The 16,160-nt window shown below is 36.3% G+C and overlaps 1 protein-coding gene across 1 annotated transcript in view; it reads left to right on the top strand.

Annotated features, from left to right (window-relative positions):
• The window catches only part of PolE1 (DNA polymerase epsilon catalytic subunit 1), a 40,029-nt gene that overhangs the window by 4,803 nt on the left and 19,066 nt on the right, over window positions 1-16,160 (top strand). Inside the window, exons 7-16 of the mRNA XM_085948070.1 lie at window positions 3,224-3,365; window positions 4,211-4,457; window positions 5,300-5,474; window positions 6,578-6,845; window positions 7,624-7,733; window positions 7,821-7,939; window positions 9,776-9,915; window positions 12,087-12,269; window positions 14,093-14,330; window positions 14,896-15,651. Of these exons, the coding sequence (XP_085804196.1) occupies window positions 3,224-3,365; window positions 4,211-4,457; window positions 5,300-5,474; window positions 6,578-6,845; window positions 7,624-7,733; window positions 7,821-7,939; window positions 9,776-9,915; window positions 12,087-12,269; window positions 14,093-14,330; window positions 14,896-15,651 (2,378 nt within the window). The remainder of the gene's footprint in view (window positions 1-3,223; window positions 3,366-4,210; window positions 4,458-5,299; window positions 5,475-6,577; window positions 6,846-7,623; window positions 7,734-7,820; window positions 7,940-9,775; window positions 9,916-12,086; window positions 12,270-14,092; window positions 14,331-14,895; window positions 15,652-16,160) is intronic.

Below are 16,160 nucleotides of genomic sequence, written 5' to 3'. Positions count from 1 at the left end.
TGTTGACAGCTTTAAATTCCTAGAAATGCATAGTGCACAAGTTGGCACTTCACAAAAGGATTTTGCTATCCAAATGGAAATGGTTGGAGCAAAACATTTTACTCGATGTGGAATGTTTGGGAATGTAGTCAGATAAAACCAAATACAGCTTGTAGCGAGTCATAGTACCTTACGCAGGCTCAGAGCAACCGCATACTGAGCTTGGATAACAGTTCTTTGCAAGACACTGGGTGTGTGGGTGGTATGACTAAAAGTAACAAGGCGGACCAATGCTGGCATAACATAGGAAAGTTCAAGAAGACTGGCGAGCAACAAGGATTATTGGAGGCACTGCGTCATGTCTATATGTCCTGATTGAGGAACAGACATTGAAGAAGATCGCCATAGCAGTGTTTCAACCATAATATTATAGAAGTTGCACTTAGTCTGCAGTCTGAGCATTATGAAGTCTTTACAAAATAATACTGATTTTTTTCCGACCTTGTCCGAGGGAATGGGACGATTTGGCACCGCGAACTGGCCTCCGCCGATTGGCCTCCGGTAATTGGCCGCCGGTACAATCGGACGCCGGCCCAATTGGACGCCGACCCAATTCGACGCCGACCCAATTGGCCTCCGGGAGATTGGACGCCACACAGTTGAATTAAATGCGCAAAGGAATAGACGTACGTTACGATTTGTTGGAGTAAATAAGCAAGTCAGTTTAATATGCTTCTATCTTCTCAGTAGTTGTACCTTATACATTTCGCGCTTGACACATTTTTAATATAGATTAAGAATAATTATTATGCCTTATGATGTTTATTAATAGAAAATAATTCTTGCCTCGCTAAAACTTAAAGATGTGCATAATCAATTAATTTATTGTCTATACATGGGTACTTATTTATATTTACAACAAATATTAAAAATAATGTTAGATGTTAGAATGAAAATTACATTATATTTCAGCGTTTTATCGACTTAATATTATAATAAAGCTTAAACATGTATATTATTATGCATAAATGCGTATTTTAAGATAGTATGAAATTACAAACAATATATTAAGTAAGTTATCTGCTAAGTATAAATGTTTCAGTAGTTTGATTGATAAACTACTTAGGTACTGGGTGCCGGACGAAATCCCGAAGGCCGAAATCCCGAATGCTGAAATCCCGAATGGCCGAAATCCCGAAAAATAAAAAAATACAAACATCAATAATTGCGCAATTTTTGCAAGAGAGACAAAAACCCATTTTTTGTGGAAATATAAAAAAATGTAAAATACAAACATCAATAATTGCGCAATCGTGAGCGCAATTTTTGTAAGAGAGACAAATCCCATTTTTGCGGAAAATGGGGTTTCCGATTGCGCAATTTTTTTCAGGAGAGACCATTTTGTAGAACGAATGGATTTTGTGACTCTTACAAAAATTGCGCAATTCACGATTGCGCAATTATTTATGTTTGGATTTTACATTTTTTTTTATATTTCCACAAAAAATGGGTTTTTGTGTCTCTTGCAAAAATTGCGCAATTATTGATGTTTGTATTTTTTTTATTTTTCGGGTTTCGGCATTCGGGATTCCGGCCATTCGGGATTTCAGCGTTCGGGATTTCGGTATTCGGGATTTCGGCTTTCGGCATTTCGTCCGGCACCCAGTACCTAAGTAGTTTATCAATCAAACTACTGAAACATTATTTATACTTAGCAGATAACTTACTTAATATTTTGTTTGTAATTTCATACTATCTTAAAATACGCATTTATGCATAATAATATACATGTTTAAGCTTTATTATAATATTAAGTCGATACAACGCTGAAATATAATGTAATTTTCATTCTAACATCTAACATTATTTTTAATATTTGTTGTAAATATAAATAAGTACCCATGTATAGACAATAAATTAATTGATTATGCACATCTTTAAGTTTTAGCGAGGCAAGAATTATTTTCTATTAATAAACATCATAAGGCATAATAATTATTCTTAATCTATATTAAAAATGTGTCAAGCGCGAAATGTATAAGGTACAACTACTGAGAAGATAGAAGCATATTAAACTGACTTGCTTATTTACTCCAACAAATCGTAACGTACGTCTATTCCTTTGCGCATTTAATTCAACTGTGCGGCGTCCAATCTCCCGGAGGCCAATTGGGTCGGCGTCGAATTGGGTCGGCGTCCAATTGGGCCGGCGTCCGATTGTACCGGCGGCCAATTACCGGAGGCCAATCGGCGGAGGCCAGTTCGCGGAGCCAAATCGTCCTAGACCCCTTGTCCGATCCTAATAGGATCATATGGGCCTCCACAGAGTAGAGGTTTTTGTATTAACAGATTTTGTTTTTTACGAGAAATGGATGTCAGCCACTTGCTCAACCTATTAGGTCCATACCCTGACTCACACACAAATTGAAAAAACAATATGTGTATTTGCCAGACCCAGGATTCGAACCTGGGACCCACGGCGTGATCGTCCAACGCGTAAGCCGCTCGGCCACCGTGGGTGTAAAATTTTTATAATGAAGTAATTATAATCAAAGTACAGTACTCTTTCAGTAATCCGCCACCCCAAAGACCAGACAAGTGTCCAATTAGTGAAAGCGGCGGATTATAGTGCATACATACAAAATATGGTAAAAATTAAAAGAGGTATTTCGTAAAAATAGTTTTTTTGAGAAATTTGTACTATGAAATTACGGTTTTATTTATAATCAAAATCAAGTACTCACTAAATTATACATATTTATAAACTAAGTTTATAACTAAATATGTATTAAACAGTAAATCACTTGACACAACCAGTTGTTCAGTGAGGCAGATATTCTTGAATGGCTTAGGATTCTTGGCTTTTCCTATGGACCAAAAGCTTCAGTTTGTATAATTGTTGTGATGTGGTCCTTGGGCACTCTCCTCCCTGGTACATTACTTTCTTCGCGATGAACGTACGTTTTACGAAGGAAAAGTTTCCAAAATAAACCTGTCTCATCTGTGTTGTATACTTGTACGCGGCGGACTACTGAATTTGACAATCAAATACCGGCGAATTATAGAGCTTGATTTTGTGCTTTCAACAAAAATAACGGCGGATTATAGTAGTTGTTGGATAATCGAGCAGTGGATTACTGAGAGTGTACTGTTAGTAGTGATATTTTATTATATTAACAAATTAGGTTAACAGCGGCTATCATGTTCATTTCTGTTATATTAAGAAAGAATTTTTTGTGTACAGGTGACTTCTTTGATTGGCCCTTTGTGGAAACTCGTGCCCAGATCCATGGCTTGGATATGAAGAGAGAAATTGGATTCTCCAAACAAAATTCGCGTGAAGGTTCATACTTGTGCAGACCCGCGATGCATATGGACTGTTTATGGTAATGTTTGGGCCAATTACGGCAGCCCTAATCCAATACATTTCTTACCTACCTCCCACCATTATCCTTTGTGTGCCAGGCACACTATTAATAATGCAGTCATTGTTCGTCGAGACGTCATTACCGGCATAAGTTTTGAGCGTCGATCGCCGCAACACATGGTGACTCATCAAGAAATTATCGTGCGACCTTTGTTACCACTAATGTCGTGTCTACCATCTATCATAAACTCATCTTCATCCCAAGACATTGTAACCGTGAGAGTATTACAAATTTCAAATTTTATTTATTTTTATGTATAGTGAACATCAGAAATTGTTAATTTAAGACGTTCACAACATAACATTTAGAAACAAAGAAATATTAAAACAGTATTATATAAAAAAAGAAATAGATCAGTATTAAGTTATTTAGCAGTAGAAAAGTGTAAATACAAAAAAAATATAAATTAGATACACGAAAGTACACCGAATGACCTAAGCAGACTCTATTTTAAGATTTTATAAAACAACGTACATCTATGAACATTATCCTGATCAACATTAAAGGTTAGTGCTCGGAATCCCTGTATAACTCCCCCCCCCCCAGCATCCAAATCATACCCTTCCTACAGTCCACTAAAAAGCGCCGCCAGGTAAATCTATGAAAAAATTCATGAATTATTTACCAATGTCAAATCATGGATGAAAATTTTTTTTACCATAATCATTGTTTTCGCACTTCGAATTTGCAATTATGGAAAGAATACTTAATATATATTTGAATTGAGTTTTGTTTTTTGTAGTGCTATGTGATCCGCAATCATTGATGGATTTAAAGACCCTTTTTTCCAAATTCTTTTTTAGTTGGGTAAAGCGTGATTCTTATCTACCGGTTGGATCACAGGGTTTAAAAGCTGTCGCGAAAGCTAAACTGAGATACGATCCGGTTGAACTGGACCCCGAAGACATGTGCAGAATGGCTGTTGAGCAGCCACAGGTGCTGTCCAATTATTCCGTATCCGACGCCGTCGCAACCTATTATCTTTACATGAAATATGTACATCCGTTTATCTTCGCTCTCTGCACCATTATCCCGCAGGAACCCGATGAGGTAAATTATTAATATTTATTATTATTTTTATACTGCCAACGGGGCAGGGCGTTCTTCACTTTTATTATTTGCTTCCAGTGAATCTGCAGACATACAAATCTTAAGCCACAAAATGCGGTATCTTCCTTTGCCACATACACCGTTGATCGTTCTTTCGAAAATTAGCTGAAGGAGAATCGGGCAGCTTAACAACGAATTTGAGGACACACTGGATGAAATCACCAAATTTTTTCTGTTACATAACTTATAATTTTCGGTATGAACCTCCTCCGTCGGCCATATTATATTCTATAGCAACCATCTTCAAATATCGCTTAGGATCACAATCTTGGTGTGTAAATATACATTTTTGGGATCATGTAATATAAATAAATAAAAATGACATGTCACTAATGTAATTGAAGTACCTACTTAAATTTTCTAGTTTTGATTTTATGCAGAACTTCTCCCTGTCATTTACTTGTTTATTGTCTATACCACTATGCCATGGACAAGAATTGAGAGTATATGAACCTTATATAGTATTACCTTTTTACTACTACTATTATTTTGTAATAATACCATAAAACTCACTAAAGGAGCAGAGGTGCTAGTCATCATTCTGTATAACGAATTTCTTTCGATGGAGCACTGTCCATATTAAATTTGCTTCTTACATGTAGTATATGCTGCGCCTCCAAGAATCCTTTCCAGGTCATGCACAGCATCCTATAATCCCTTATGCACCGAGAAGATTGTATTTAGCTTTCCAAAGCAATGCATAATATGATATGATGCACTACATCACAATGTCATTTATTATTATGCTCTCAAATAATATGGGTATATATCCCACTTAACAGGTATTGCGAAAGGGTTCAGGGACTTTATGTGAATCTCTGCTGATGGTGGAAGCGTTCCACGGCAATATCGTCTTTCCGAATAAGCAAATAGAAGAACTGAACAAACTGACGCCTGATGGACATTTATTGGAGCAAGAAACTTATGTCGGAGGTCACGTGGAAGCCTTAGAATCAGGTAATATTTATAAAAAAATTAAAATTGAGTGCTCTAAAACCATGTTAATTCAAAATTCTATAATTCGAATTGTGTTGTAATTCAAATTTGCAGTGTTTTCAGTTTTATTTTGTCATGGTTTACAGTATTAAATACCCTCTAAACATTCTAATTTGATTAGTTAACATACAGTATATTTTAATCTCTCTACCCACCCCTACTAAACTGGTGTTGCCTCTAGATATTCCAATTTTATTTTGGGAATTAATTTTTGATTCTGAAAAGAATGTATTTAACCATACCTCCAGCACCATCACTTGCGTTGGCTATTAAGAGAAATAATTTTCAACTGTATGTGGAACGAAATTTTGGCCGCATTGTCATTCGGAGAGCTATAGTCGACCTTTTTGCACGTCAATTTGTTTCGTGATGGCGTCGGGGGAATATATTCTTAAATCGTGCAAAGATGACTAAAAAACGTTCCGCATGTACTTGAAAAAGAAAACATGTCAATGAATATACTATTATTATTACGAATATAATAATAAACATAACATAAAAAGGACGCATGTTGAATTTTTATGACAAATCATATTTCGTTCGGCTCGTGTCATTTGCACAATCCGCGCATCGCCTAGTTTTCATTTTATTAGACCGTGCCTCAGCTGAAGTATAGCCTTAATGTAAGGAAAAGAAAAAATGCAACTATTACATATGTAACATGTACCTTCTTGCATCGACCTTTAAACTGGCTGATGAACAACCACCCAATAACGCTGCGGATGCTTTGGTTGAATATTTTATAGTTGAATGGCTAGACTCGGTCATCCAACATCACCGTGCAGAACCCAACAGAATTACATCACGCGATACACCTACAGATGTCCTAATACCAACGAAATCAGATGAGTCTGGATGGAGGACTTTTTAGATGTTTTTTTTTATTTTTCAACTGGTTATGTCACCATAGAAATGAGAGTTATTTATGAATGACTAAATTTAGTAAGGTGTGAACCCTGATTTACTTTATTGATGTTTTGACCAGACGTATTGTTGAAATGATGTCTAGAGATTATTGATTTGGTTAAGTTAACTGTAAAAGTTGGTAATACTTAAATTGATAGGTGTTTTCCGAGCTGATATCCCATGCAGATTCAGACTGGTCCCAGAAGCTTTCGACAAACTAATCCAAAACATTGAAAAGGTTCTCAAACACGCCATAGAAGTAGAAGAAAATGTGCCGATGGAGATGGTGACCAACTTTGAGGAAGTGTGCTCCAAACTCAAAATCAAACTAGAGGCTCTGAGGGATCAGCCAAACCGATTGGAGAATCCAGTCATTTACCATTTGGACGTTGGTGCTATGTATCCCAATATTATATTAACAAACAGGTATACAATATACTATATTATACAATGCTGGTATTGTTAACAGAAATTGGCAAGGCTACATTTTGTTAAGATCTTAACAAGAGACTACCAGAGTCACTCAAAAAGGTTCATTCAGGTACCATAAAGCCGCCCAAAGACAACAGTTTGGGAGGTACTTGTGTACACTGTCATATTTTGGGTATTAAAAAAACTAAATACTATAAAACTATTTTTAAACTAGAAAAATAAACCTTCTTGGTCGTACTCTCATGGCTGTGACCTCATTTGAATTTCGTCATTCTTTGAGCGACCAAACGAATAATTTATTGTTTTAAGTTTTATAAGTCTCACAGATGCATTAATAGTGCATAGATGCAATAGATGCATTAATAATGGTGGCAGTGGATAAAACAATCCTATTTTGTATATATGTCTACTTTTTAAATATACATAATTTGAAAACATCTCATGCATATATTATATACCCACAAGAAAAAAAATACGATACTCGACGTTATTTGAACCTGTTACATCTGGATCCTCACCAGTGTGTTTTTCCAAATGGGTGTAAGCATGAGATGTTTTCAAATGATGTATATTCAATAATATAGAATGTTACATTCGTTGAATAAAATAAATGGTTTGTCTTCTTTTTATTTACATATTTCATACGAAGTGTATAATAATTTACTGACAAAAAAATTGTTTCAGAATGGCAGTAAAATAAATACCTACTTATTTATCTTATTTAAATATAAAAATAAAATATTTCCAACCTATCTAATGCTAATGCTTTTAGGCTCCAACCTTCAGCGATGGTAAACCCAAGTATTTGTGCAGTATGTGATCTTAACCGACCCGGCGCCACATGCCAACGTAGTATGGAATGGGTGTGGAGAGGGGACTATTGTAAGTTAAATAATATACGCTGACATAATTGCCTTTTATGGTAATCAAGATGATATACTACAAAATCTGAATTGGTTTTAATTTTAGTACCAGCTAGTCGCAGCGAGTATCAAAGGATTCAGCAGCAATTGGAGATAGAAAAGTTTCCTTCTTTACATCCGGGGGGACAACCACGACCATTTCACGCATTACCTAAGGAAGACCAGGTAATTTTCTAGCCATTTATCAACTCGTTTCCTTAAAACAATGGTAAATATTCCATGATATCCTAAAGATGTTGCAGTTAAGACGAGTTTCACAGCACAGGTTTCTGGTTTCTAATTGCTACAAATTACCATGTAATCTGAAATAAATTTTATTAATTATTTAGGCCCCATCTCCATAGAAGATGGTTTTTATCAAATACAGTAGAACCTTGATATAAGACTTTGGATATAACAGACAAAATATCCGGCCAAATATGTAAATTGTCAAAAACAACCTGTCAATGTCATACCTACATGTTGAAATCCAAGTATCACCACTTGTACCTGCACATGATAATCACGCCATACCTCTCGCACTGGAATTCGAGTTATAATGCCGTCCTGCTCATAGACTGAACGTAGCACTGACGTTTACATTACTGGCTGCTAATTCTCACAGCTGCACTGCAATTAAATTTGTTTACTCGAAGTGACTTGATGTATTTATTACTCCATTGAATGGTTTACAATGGTTAGAAGTTGACGAAGGTGCCTCTTGGTATCACGTCATGACTGAAAGTGAAATAGCAGATCAAAGTTATGATCTTAGGTAAATGAGGATGGAAGTGAAGATAGCGAGGAAGAAGAAACAACACACAAAAACAATGTTATCATTGATAAAGATTGCATCTCAACGATTTAATAACATTTCTTTACTATTCGTCAGATAACGAAATTACAAACTACATTACAAACATTTTCGTAATTTTAGAGAGTTTATCACCGGCCTTCTGCGCGCTCTGAAGCGGAGATGGCAGGCCGTGATAACGTCAAGGTCAAAGCGGGGGTGGGGGACAGAAACGCACGGGGTATTTGGTCAAGGCTGGTTTATTGTAAGTCGTTACATGTTATTGTCATGGCGGTCGGTCGGTAATTGGCGGGCTGCAAACGTGGCTTCTTTGCGTCCTAGCTGCTGATGCTTGGCATCCGAGGCGATGCTCGCTGTCCGATGGGAGATAGGATCGGGGTTTGTGGCTTGGTGATCTGCCGATGTCAGATGTGGTCTTTTTGGCGGGCTGTCCGGGATGCTGGCTTGGCTTCGCGTCCGAGGCGAGCGAAGGCGAGAAGAGATTTTGCGGTCGATGCTGTTGGTTCGGCGGTTGATGTCAGAGAGAGCTTTTTGCGCGCGTTCAACTGACAGGCGGCGTCATGTTCATCCGTCGGTCGGGAACCTCTCTGTTTTACCGACGGATTGACTTGTGGCGGCGCGAGCGGCCGTTTTTGATAGACCGCGTCTGTTTTGGCGGGAGTCTGACGAATTTGAATTTCAAGGAGACGGGTTCCGCTCGGCCGAGGGTTGCGATCACGGCGAAGAGTGGACGTAGGCTGTGGTATTTTGGGAAATATGATGGTTCGGTCCGCCCTTTGAGGTAGTCTCCTGTGGGAGACTTTCATCTGGTATCAAGTTGATTATAATAAAAACAATTGAATTGAAAAGTGTAAACAAAATTTGATTCTTTTTTTAAAGCAGGATTACCGAAAGCAAGCACATCGAGATTGAATATTAACGTAACTCCACAATGGGTGTGTCTGGATATAATTATCATCTGAAGACGAGTAAATAGGATTTTATTTGTGGTTTTATATAACGGACTTTCGGCTTAAACGAACACCTCCTCATCTGCATTAGTCCATTATATCGAGCTTCTACTGTAGTGTTATTTTTTTTTTACGTTTATTCTACATGGTATTGTGTTAGAAGTACGTAGACTTACGGAAAGCAGGATTCCTTCCAAATATAGTGAATCAATCATAAATCTTGGAATGATTTCATCAGACATTCTGTTTATATTTCAGGCTGCATATGAGAAGAAGAGATTGGCCGATTACTGCAGAATAGCATACAGAAAGACCAAAGTCACAAAGGAAGAAGTTAAAACCACAACAATTTGCCAGAAAGAAAATTCATTCTACGTTGATACTGTTCGAGCGTTCAGGTATGGGACAAACATTTTCTTTATTTCATTAAGTTAAACATTAAATGCTTAATAATCGTTTGCGATTGAATCTTCGCTACTGGTATTTTTTAGATAAGCTCTAAATGTCACATAGTAAGGAGTGTTCACTACTGTCACATAACGTCACATGTAAAAAAGGTTAGGTATATATTTTGATCAAATGGCTTTAAAAGAAATATACATTATTGCAGTGGCGATCATCCAACATAAATAGTGCATACTAAACTTTGTCAGTCATACTTACCTATTTGTTTTTATTTAACTAAGAATACAAATTGCAGATGGTGCTGGTTAGTTTTTAAAATTCAATTAAACCCTGCCTAACCAAACCATAATATTTAGGTATGCTATGGGCCATCAGACAAAATTAACGCACACTTTTTCATTCAAACTTATTTTTTTGTTGTTGAATTAAGAATACATATTACAGCTGATGGTGTTGGTTAGTTTTTTTAAATTTATCAAGCCCTGCCTACCCAAACCATGTTAGATAAAAATACTCTTCTATTATTAAAATATCTAAAATAATGTATGAAAACCTACCTCCCTACTACTATTAACAGCCTACCTCCACCTCGCCTCTGCCTCGTTAATATGAATTCCACGGGCCGAAAATCGAAAAAAAAATTCGAAATATGAAATGTATGGGGGAAAAATATTAAAATTTTGGAAAAAAAAAATATTTTCTTTAATTAATTTTTTTTACCTACCAAATTTCCGATACAGCTCTTTCAAATTAAAATCTGTGAAATACCATGTGTCATTCCATTAATTATTGAAGGAACCAAGAAATGTAGGTAGGTATTTACCACCATGTGATGAGTTAGAATTATAAATAAATAAGAAATATTTTGTATTTTTCCAAGTTGCAATTCCAACACAATTGTTTGACATTGGTTCTCTAGTAAAACTATGTGAAAATACAATAAACAATCAACAATTAAATACCTACAGCCCTGAAACATGTGAGTAAAGGCCCACCCATATTGAGGTGCATGTCACGGTGCTTGTCGTCTGCTGTCACGGGCTGCCGCTACAGGGAAAAAAGTGTGTAATGTTATTGTTCCTGATGTTTAAAATCTTATCAGACTGATGCTCCCATCCCGTAGCACATTTTGAACTTTTAAACGAACATTGTCAGTTGGAAAAATCTGCCAAATCTGCTGAATAAACGCACTTCACGTTGAACTTCACTGCATCTGTACCTGCATGACGTTTTGAACGTTTTTATAATATTCCACATGCCTATTCGAATGTCACGTCAACCTGTCAAACTGACGTTCTTTTTTGTTTTTAGCAGTTGGTACTATGTATTTTCTATGAGACTGTTGTCTATTATCTATGGTCTGCAGGCTGTGTTCTATTATCTATGAACGTGATGCCGCATGTATTTTACGTACACACACGTAGAAACAGTTAAAATTAATTGAAATTAGCATGAATTATTAATAATAATTCAAATTACTAATACATTATAGTAGGCACTCTTCATCAGTGTCATTATTAAGTGAATTTACGAGATGGTGCACGTTCAAAATATTCTGCAAAATGACGAAACGATAGACATTTTTATCGCCATGAGTTCACGTGATAGTCCGCGACATGCACCTCAATGTGGGTGGGCCTTTATTGTTTTTACTTCGAGTGGAGTGCAGTTAGTAGGAGTCTATGAGTGCAGTTGTGCCTCTGATGATGAAAATGTCTGGAATATTTTTATTACCTTCATAAAATAAGTAATTTATGATGTTTTAAGAAAAGTCTGTCACAATTTTCAATGACTGGCTCATGAAATAGTGTACTTTATTACGATTTATTGAATATTTTTACATGCCAGGACTCTGAAATCATTTTGAATTACGAAATTCGAATTAAAAGTATGGTTTTATATGAAAATAATGTTCAAGGGATTTTTTTATTTCGAATTATCAGTTTTCTTATTAACGTGGTTTTACTGTAGTATCTTACCATTCTCGTTTTGATACCTGGGTTTAGGTCTATAGTATTTTTCCCAGCTAAGTGAATGCTGTCGTGGCGTTCTTGATTCAGTTCAATAGTACAGTCCCAATTATCAAGCAACGTTTCAACCGATCTATATAATGAAATTTGCTCTCCAAATAATTTACTACATTATACTTTTCGATGAATAATAGGGACAGACGATACGAATACAAGGCGCTTAACAAGCAGGCGAAACAGAATGTTGTCGATGCGGTGGCCAAAGGCGATGCAGGAGAAATAAAACTCGCAAAGAGTTGCGAAGTGCTCTACGACTCTCTACAGCTGGCGCACAAGTGTATTCTCAATTCCTTCTATGGATATGTCATGAGAAGAGGGTAGGTGTAAAATAATTCAAACATACTTAACTATTTTATGCCGGTATTATAGCGGCTTTACATGTGCAAGGATTTACTGGCACCAATAGTGTGTATTTTAAACTATCACGATGATAACTGTTTACACGTAAAAGTGCTGATTGTCTCACCAATCTTATTCTTGAAGCGTAAGCGAGATACAATGTTATCATTGTATGGTGCTATTGTAGTTCTTTTTTTTCAGCTGGTTCGCTACTATCGTTCTACTGCGCGGGTGTAGATATTTCACAAATTCCAACTGTCACATGAAATTTCAGAAGCTTCTAGACTTTTTGGATCCATGCATGCAATCTCATAACTTACACGATAATATGTGTTTACACGTGCATTTTATAGTTATGGCCGCGATAATACGTACTATCACCAGTAAATCCATGCATGTGTAAATGAAGTATTAGACTACAAAAGATGTTTATTGCATTTCTTTTAAAAGCATTCTTTTATAGAAACGTGATAGACATATCTTATAAAAGTTAAGTTAAAAAATGGATAACGAATGCAATGTAAATCATTCTACAGTGGTACAATAGGTACAGCAAAAGCAATTCGTAGTGGTTTGAAATTGCTTGCTAGCATTGAAACAGGTATTTTAGCAAATTATACTAATACAACTGTGAATCGCCCATGGTGCGGCTGTAGAATGATTTACCTATATGTTGGCTTCTACATATCGTCGCTTAAGAAACAACACCGCGGAAGTCAGGTAATTAAAAACCGTCTCAAAAAATTGAAAATTGATACCTTTTAACTTATTTTTTTTGTGTTTAGTTAAAAAAAAATTGACTTCCGCGGTGTTGTTTCTTAAGCGACGATATATATATATATATATATATTTTCATACTTTTATTTCTATTTTTGTAATCTTGGTGGCAAGTATTATACAGATAATTTAATTGATTAATCTAATATGGCAAACCTGAAGACAAGTTTTTTAAATGAACTGTGAAAACAGTGATCTGAAAATACACAGCCATAGCTTAAGGGTCAGCTTATAATGTCATGAGTCCCAGGTTCGAATACTGTTTTTCAATCTGTGTTTGGAGTCAGAGTATGGACCTAAAGGCTCTGGTACACAGAAAGCGTTCTGTCGCGGTGGGCAGCGATCTAGGTGTATACCCACGATTGCATCATCCCTGCTACACACAGGGCAATCTGTCGCAGCGAGCCAGTTGTGATCCCAGTGACAGCGATACGGTTGTACAAAATTACAAAATCAACTACGAGATCTGTGCAATGGCGGAAAATAATACACATGTGCCTGCTAGGAAACAACCACAATATTGGATTGCTCAGTGCCAGAGCCTTAATAGGTAATATAAGTTTTAAGCAAGTGGACAACATCCATTTCTCGTAAAAACAAAAATCTGTTAAAACAAACTTTCACTCTATGGAGGCCCATATGATCCTATTAGGATCGGACATAGTCAAAAGAAAGAAAAAAGAATATCATTTGATGTAATTGTATGCGAGGTAATCAGGCAAAGAGGTGTATCAGCCTAATCAAATTTGATAATCATTCCAATAGTGAATCTGACAGGTGAAGCTACGGTTATTACAAAACGTGAAAGCCTCAGGATATATTGATTTGATTTAACAAGTTGAATTTCATTAATCGGACCCTAACATAAGTTGTGTATAATATTTTGAAATGATCCATTATAATATAAATGCATAAAATATCATTTATTTTTCAGTATCGAACAAGCTATGTTCAATATTATTCTTTAAAAAAATATGAACACACGTTTCTAAATTAGTTGATATTGATTTGATACAAATTTCAGAGCACGCTGGCACAGCATGGAAATGGCCGGTATTGTCTGCTACACGGGGGCGCACATTATCATGAAAGCGAGAGAGATCATCGAACAGGTTGGGAGACCACTAGAGTTGGACACCGATGGCATCTGGTGCATCCTGCCTTCGTCATTTCCTGAAGTTGTTGTTGTCACTGCAAATCATCCAAAGAAACAGAAGATTAAAGTCTCCTACCCAAATGCGGTGCTGAATTCTATGGTCAAGGTAAAATGTCAAAATTCTTTATGAATGTCATAAATAGTCTTCAAATGCCAATAATTGCATTTGTATGTTTGTAACTGTGTTATTTATTTCATTAAATATTTATTTATATTAAAAAAAAAAAAAAAATTCAATTCAAATAAAGAATAATTTGAAAGCGGTTTAAAATGATACTTTTTTTATGGTAGATATGAAACAATTTTATGTGGTCATTATAATATAGTTCTTTATGTGATGATAAATAAATGACACAGATGCACCCTCCCTTTAACGTATTGTTGCATTCAAAGTATAAGATCGAAATTCACAGTTTCGTGCCGCGGCATGAATATAGTGGGCCTTGCCTTGGTTCTATACTCTGGAACCAAAAACAGATTGATAAAATGTGAAGGTAGAGGAAGGACAGATTCTTCTGGCATTGCGGCCACAACGAAATCACTTTGGAATAGTGTTGGTGTCATTTGAAAGTAACGATACCAACACATTAAATGAGTCACCTGCACTGCCAAAAAAATCTGAAACCATTCTACATAAGTACATTCTATTTGTTTTTTTTTAATTTTCTCAGGATTATTTCACAAACGATCAGTACCATGAACTGGATGATCCAATCGCGATGAAATACAGCCAACGGTCAGAAAACTCCATATTCTTTGAAGTCGATGGACCTTATATGGGGATGATTCTACCTGCGTCAAAAGAAGAAGGCAAAAGACTGAAGAAACGATACGCTGTATTTGATTTTGACGGATCGCTTGCAGAACTGAAAGGTTTCGAAGTTAAACGAAGAGGTGAACTTCAAATTATAAAAATCTTCCAGTCGTCCGTCTTCAGTGCATTTTTAAAAGGTGACACGTTGGAAACTTGCTACGCTGCAGTGGCCAAAGTCGCAGATTATTGGCTAGACGTATTATATAGTAAAGGCAGCAACATGCCAGACTCGGAACTGTTCGAATTGATATCGGAAAACAGATCTATGTCAAAGAAACTCGAAGAATACGGCAGTCAAAAATCTACATCGATTTCAACAGCTAAACGACTTGCCGAGTTTCTTGGCGATCAAATGGTGAAAGACGCCGGATTGGCTTGTAAGTTTATCATATCTCGGAAGCCTGAAGGAGCACCAGTCACGGAAAGAGCAATACCATTGGCCATCTTCCAAACGGGAGCCAGTGTGAAGAGATATCATCTTCGTCGGTGGCTCAAGGATAATTCCATCAATGACGATATTGACATTAGAGATGTATTGGATTGGGCTTATTATATTGAACGACTAAGTGGAACAATTCAGAAGATTATCACAATTCCGGCCGCTATGCAGGGGGTGAGATCTTGTTTTTACTACTAAATAGTTTCTTTTTAGCTATAAAGTAACCACAGACAATACTCCTAATATCTTGAATATTAGTTTCTTCTTCTCTATGGAATGCTGCTTTATATTATATCACTTTAAATATCTCCAGTGATTGATACACACAACCCGCGGCCCGTGGGTCCAAAATCGGTGTCTTATATTTAACTAGTTTTAAATAATTAAAACGTATGTCTAGTGTAGTATTATAATATATCATTATTTTTCAACACTTGCACCCACTGCAGCCCTTCTGTCAAATAGGTTATGTACCACTGTTTTAGAGTATTTCGAAAAAAAAACAATTAATCCAGATAAGTACAGCAAACTAGATAAAATTTTCAGAGACTTGTGGGGTATGGCAAGAGAACGATGAACAGAGGAATGATCAGTGTGATAATCTATTGGTAATTTTGTTTGAGCACTTTTCGGGACCAGACCAAATGAACAATACATTATACAGGAAAACAAGAGATCTAGGA

This window comes from Rhyacophila brunnea, unplaced genomic scaffold, assembly GCF_057557595.1.
Source record: "Rhyacophila brunnea isolate RB1 unplaced genomic scaffold, BYU_Rbru_1.0 scaffold_20, whole genome shotgun sequence".
Taxonomy (NCBI): domain Eukaryota; kingdom Metazoa; phylum Arthropoda; class Insecta; order Trichoptera; family Rhyacophilidae; genus Rhyacophila; species Rhyacophila brunnea.
This window is presented reverse-complemented; position numbering and strand designations above follow the sequence as displayed.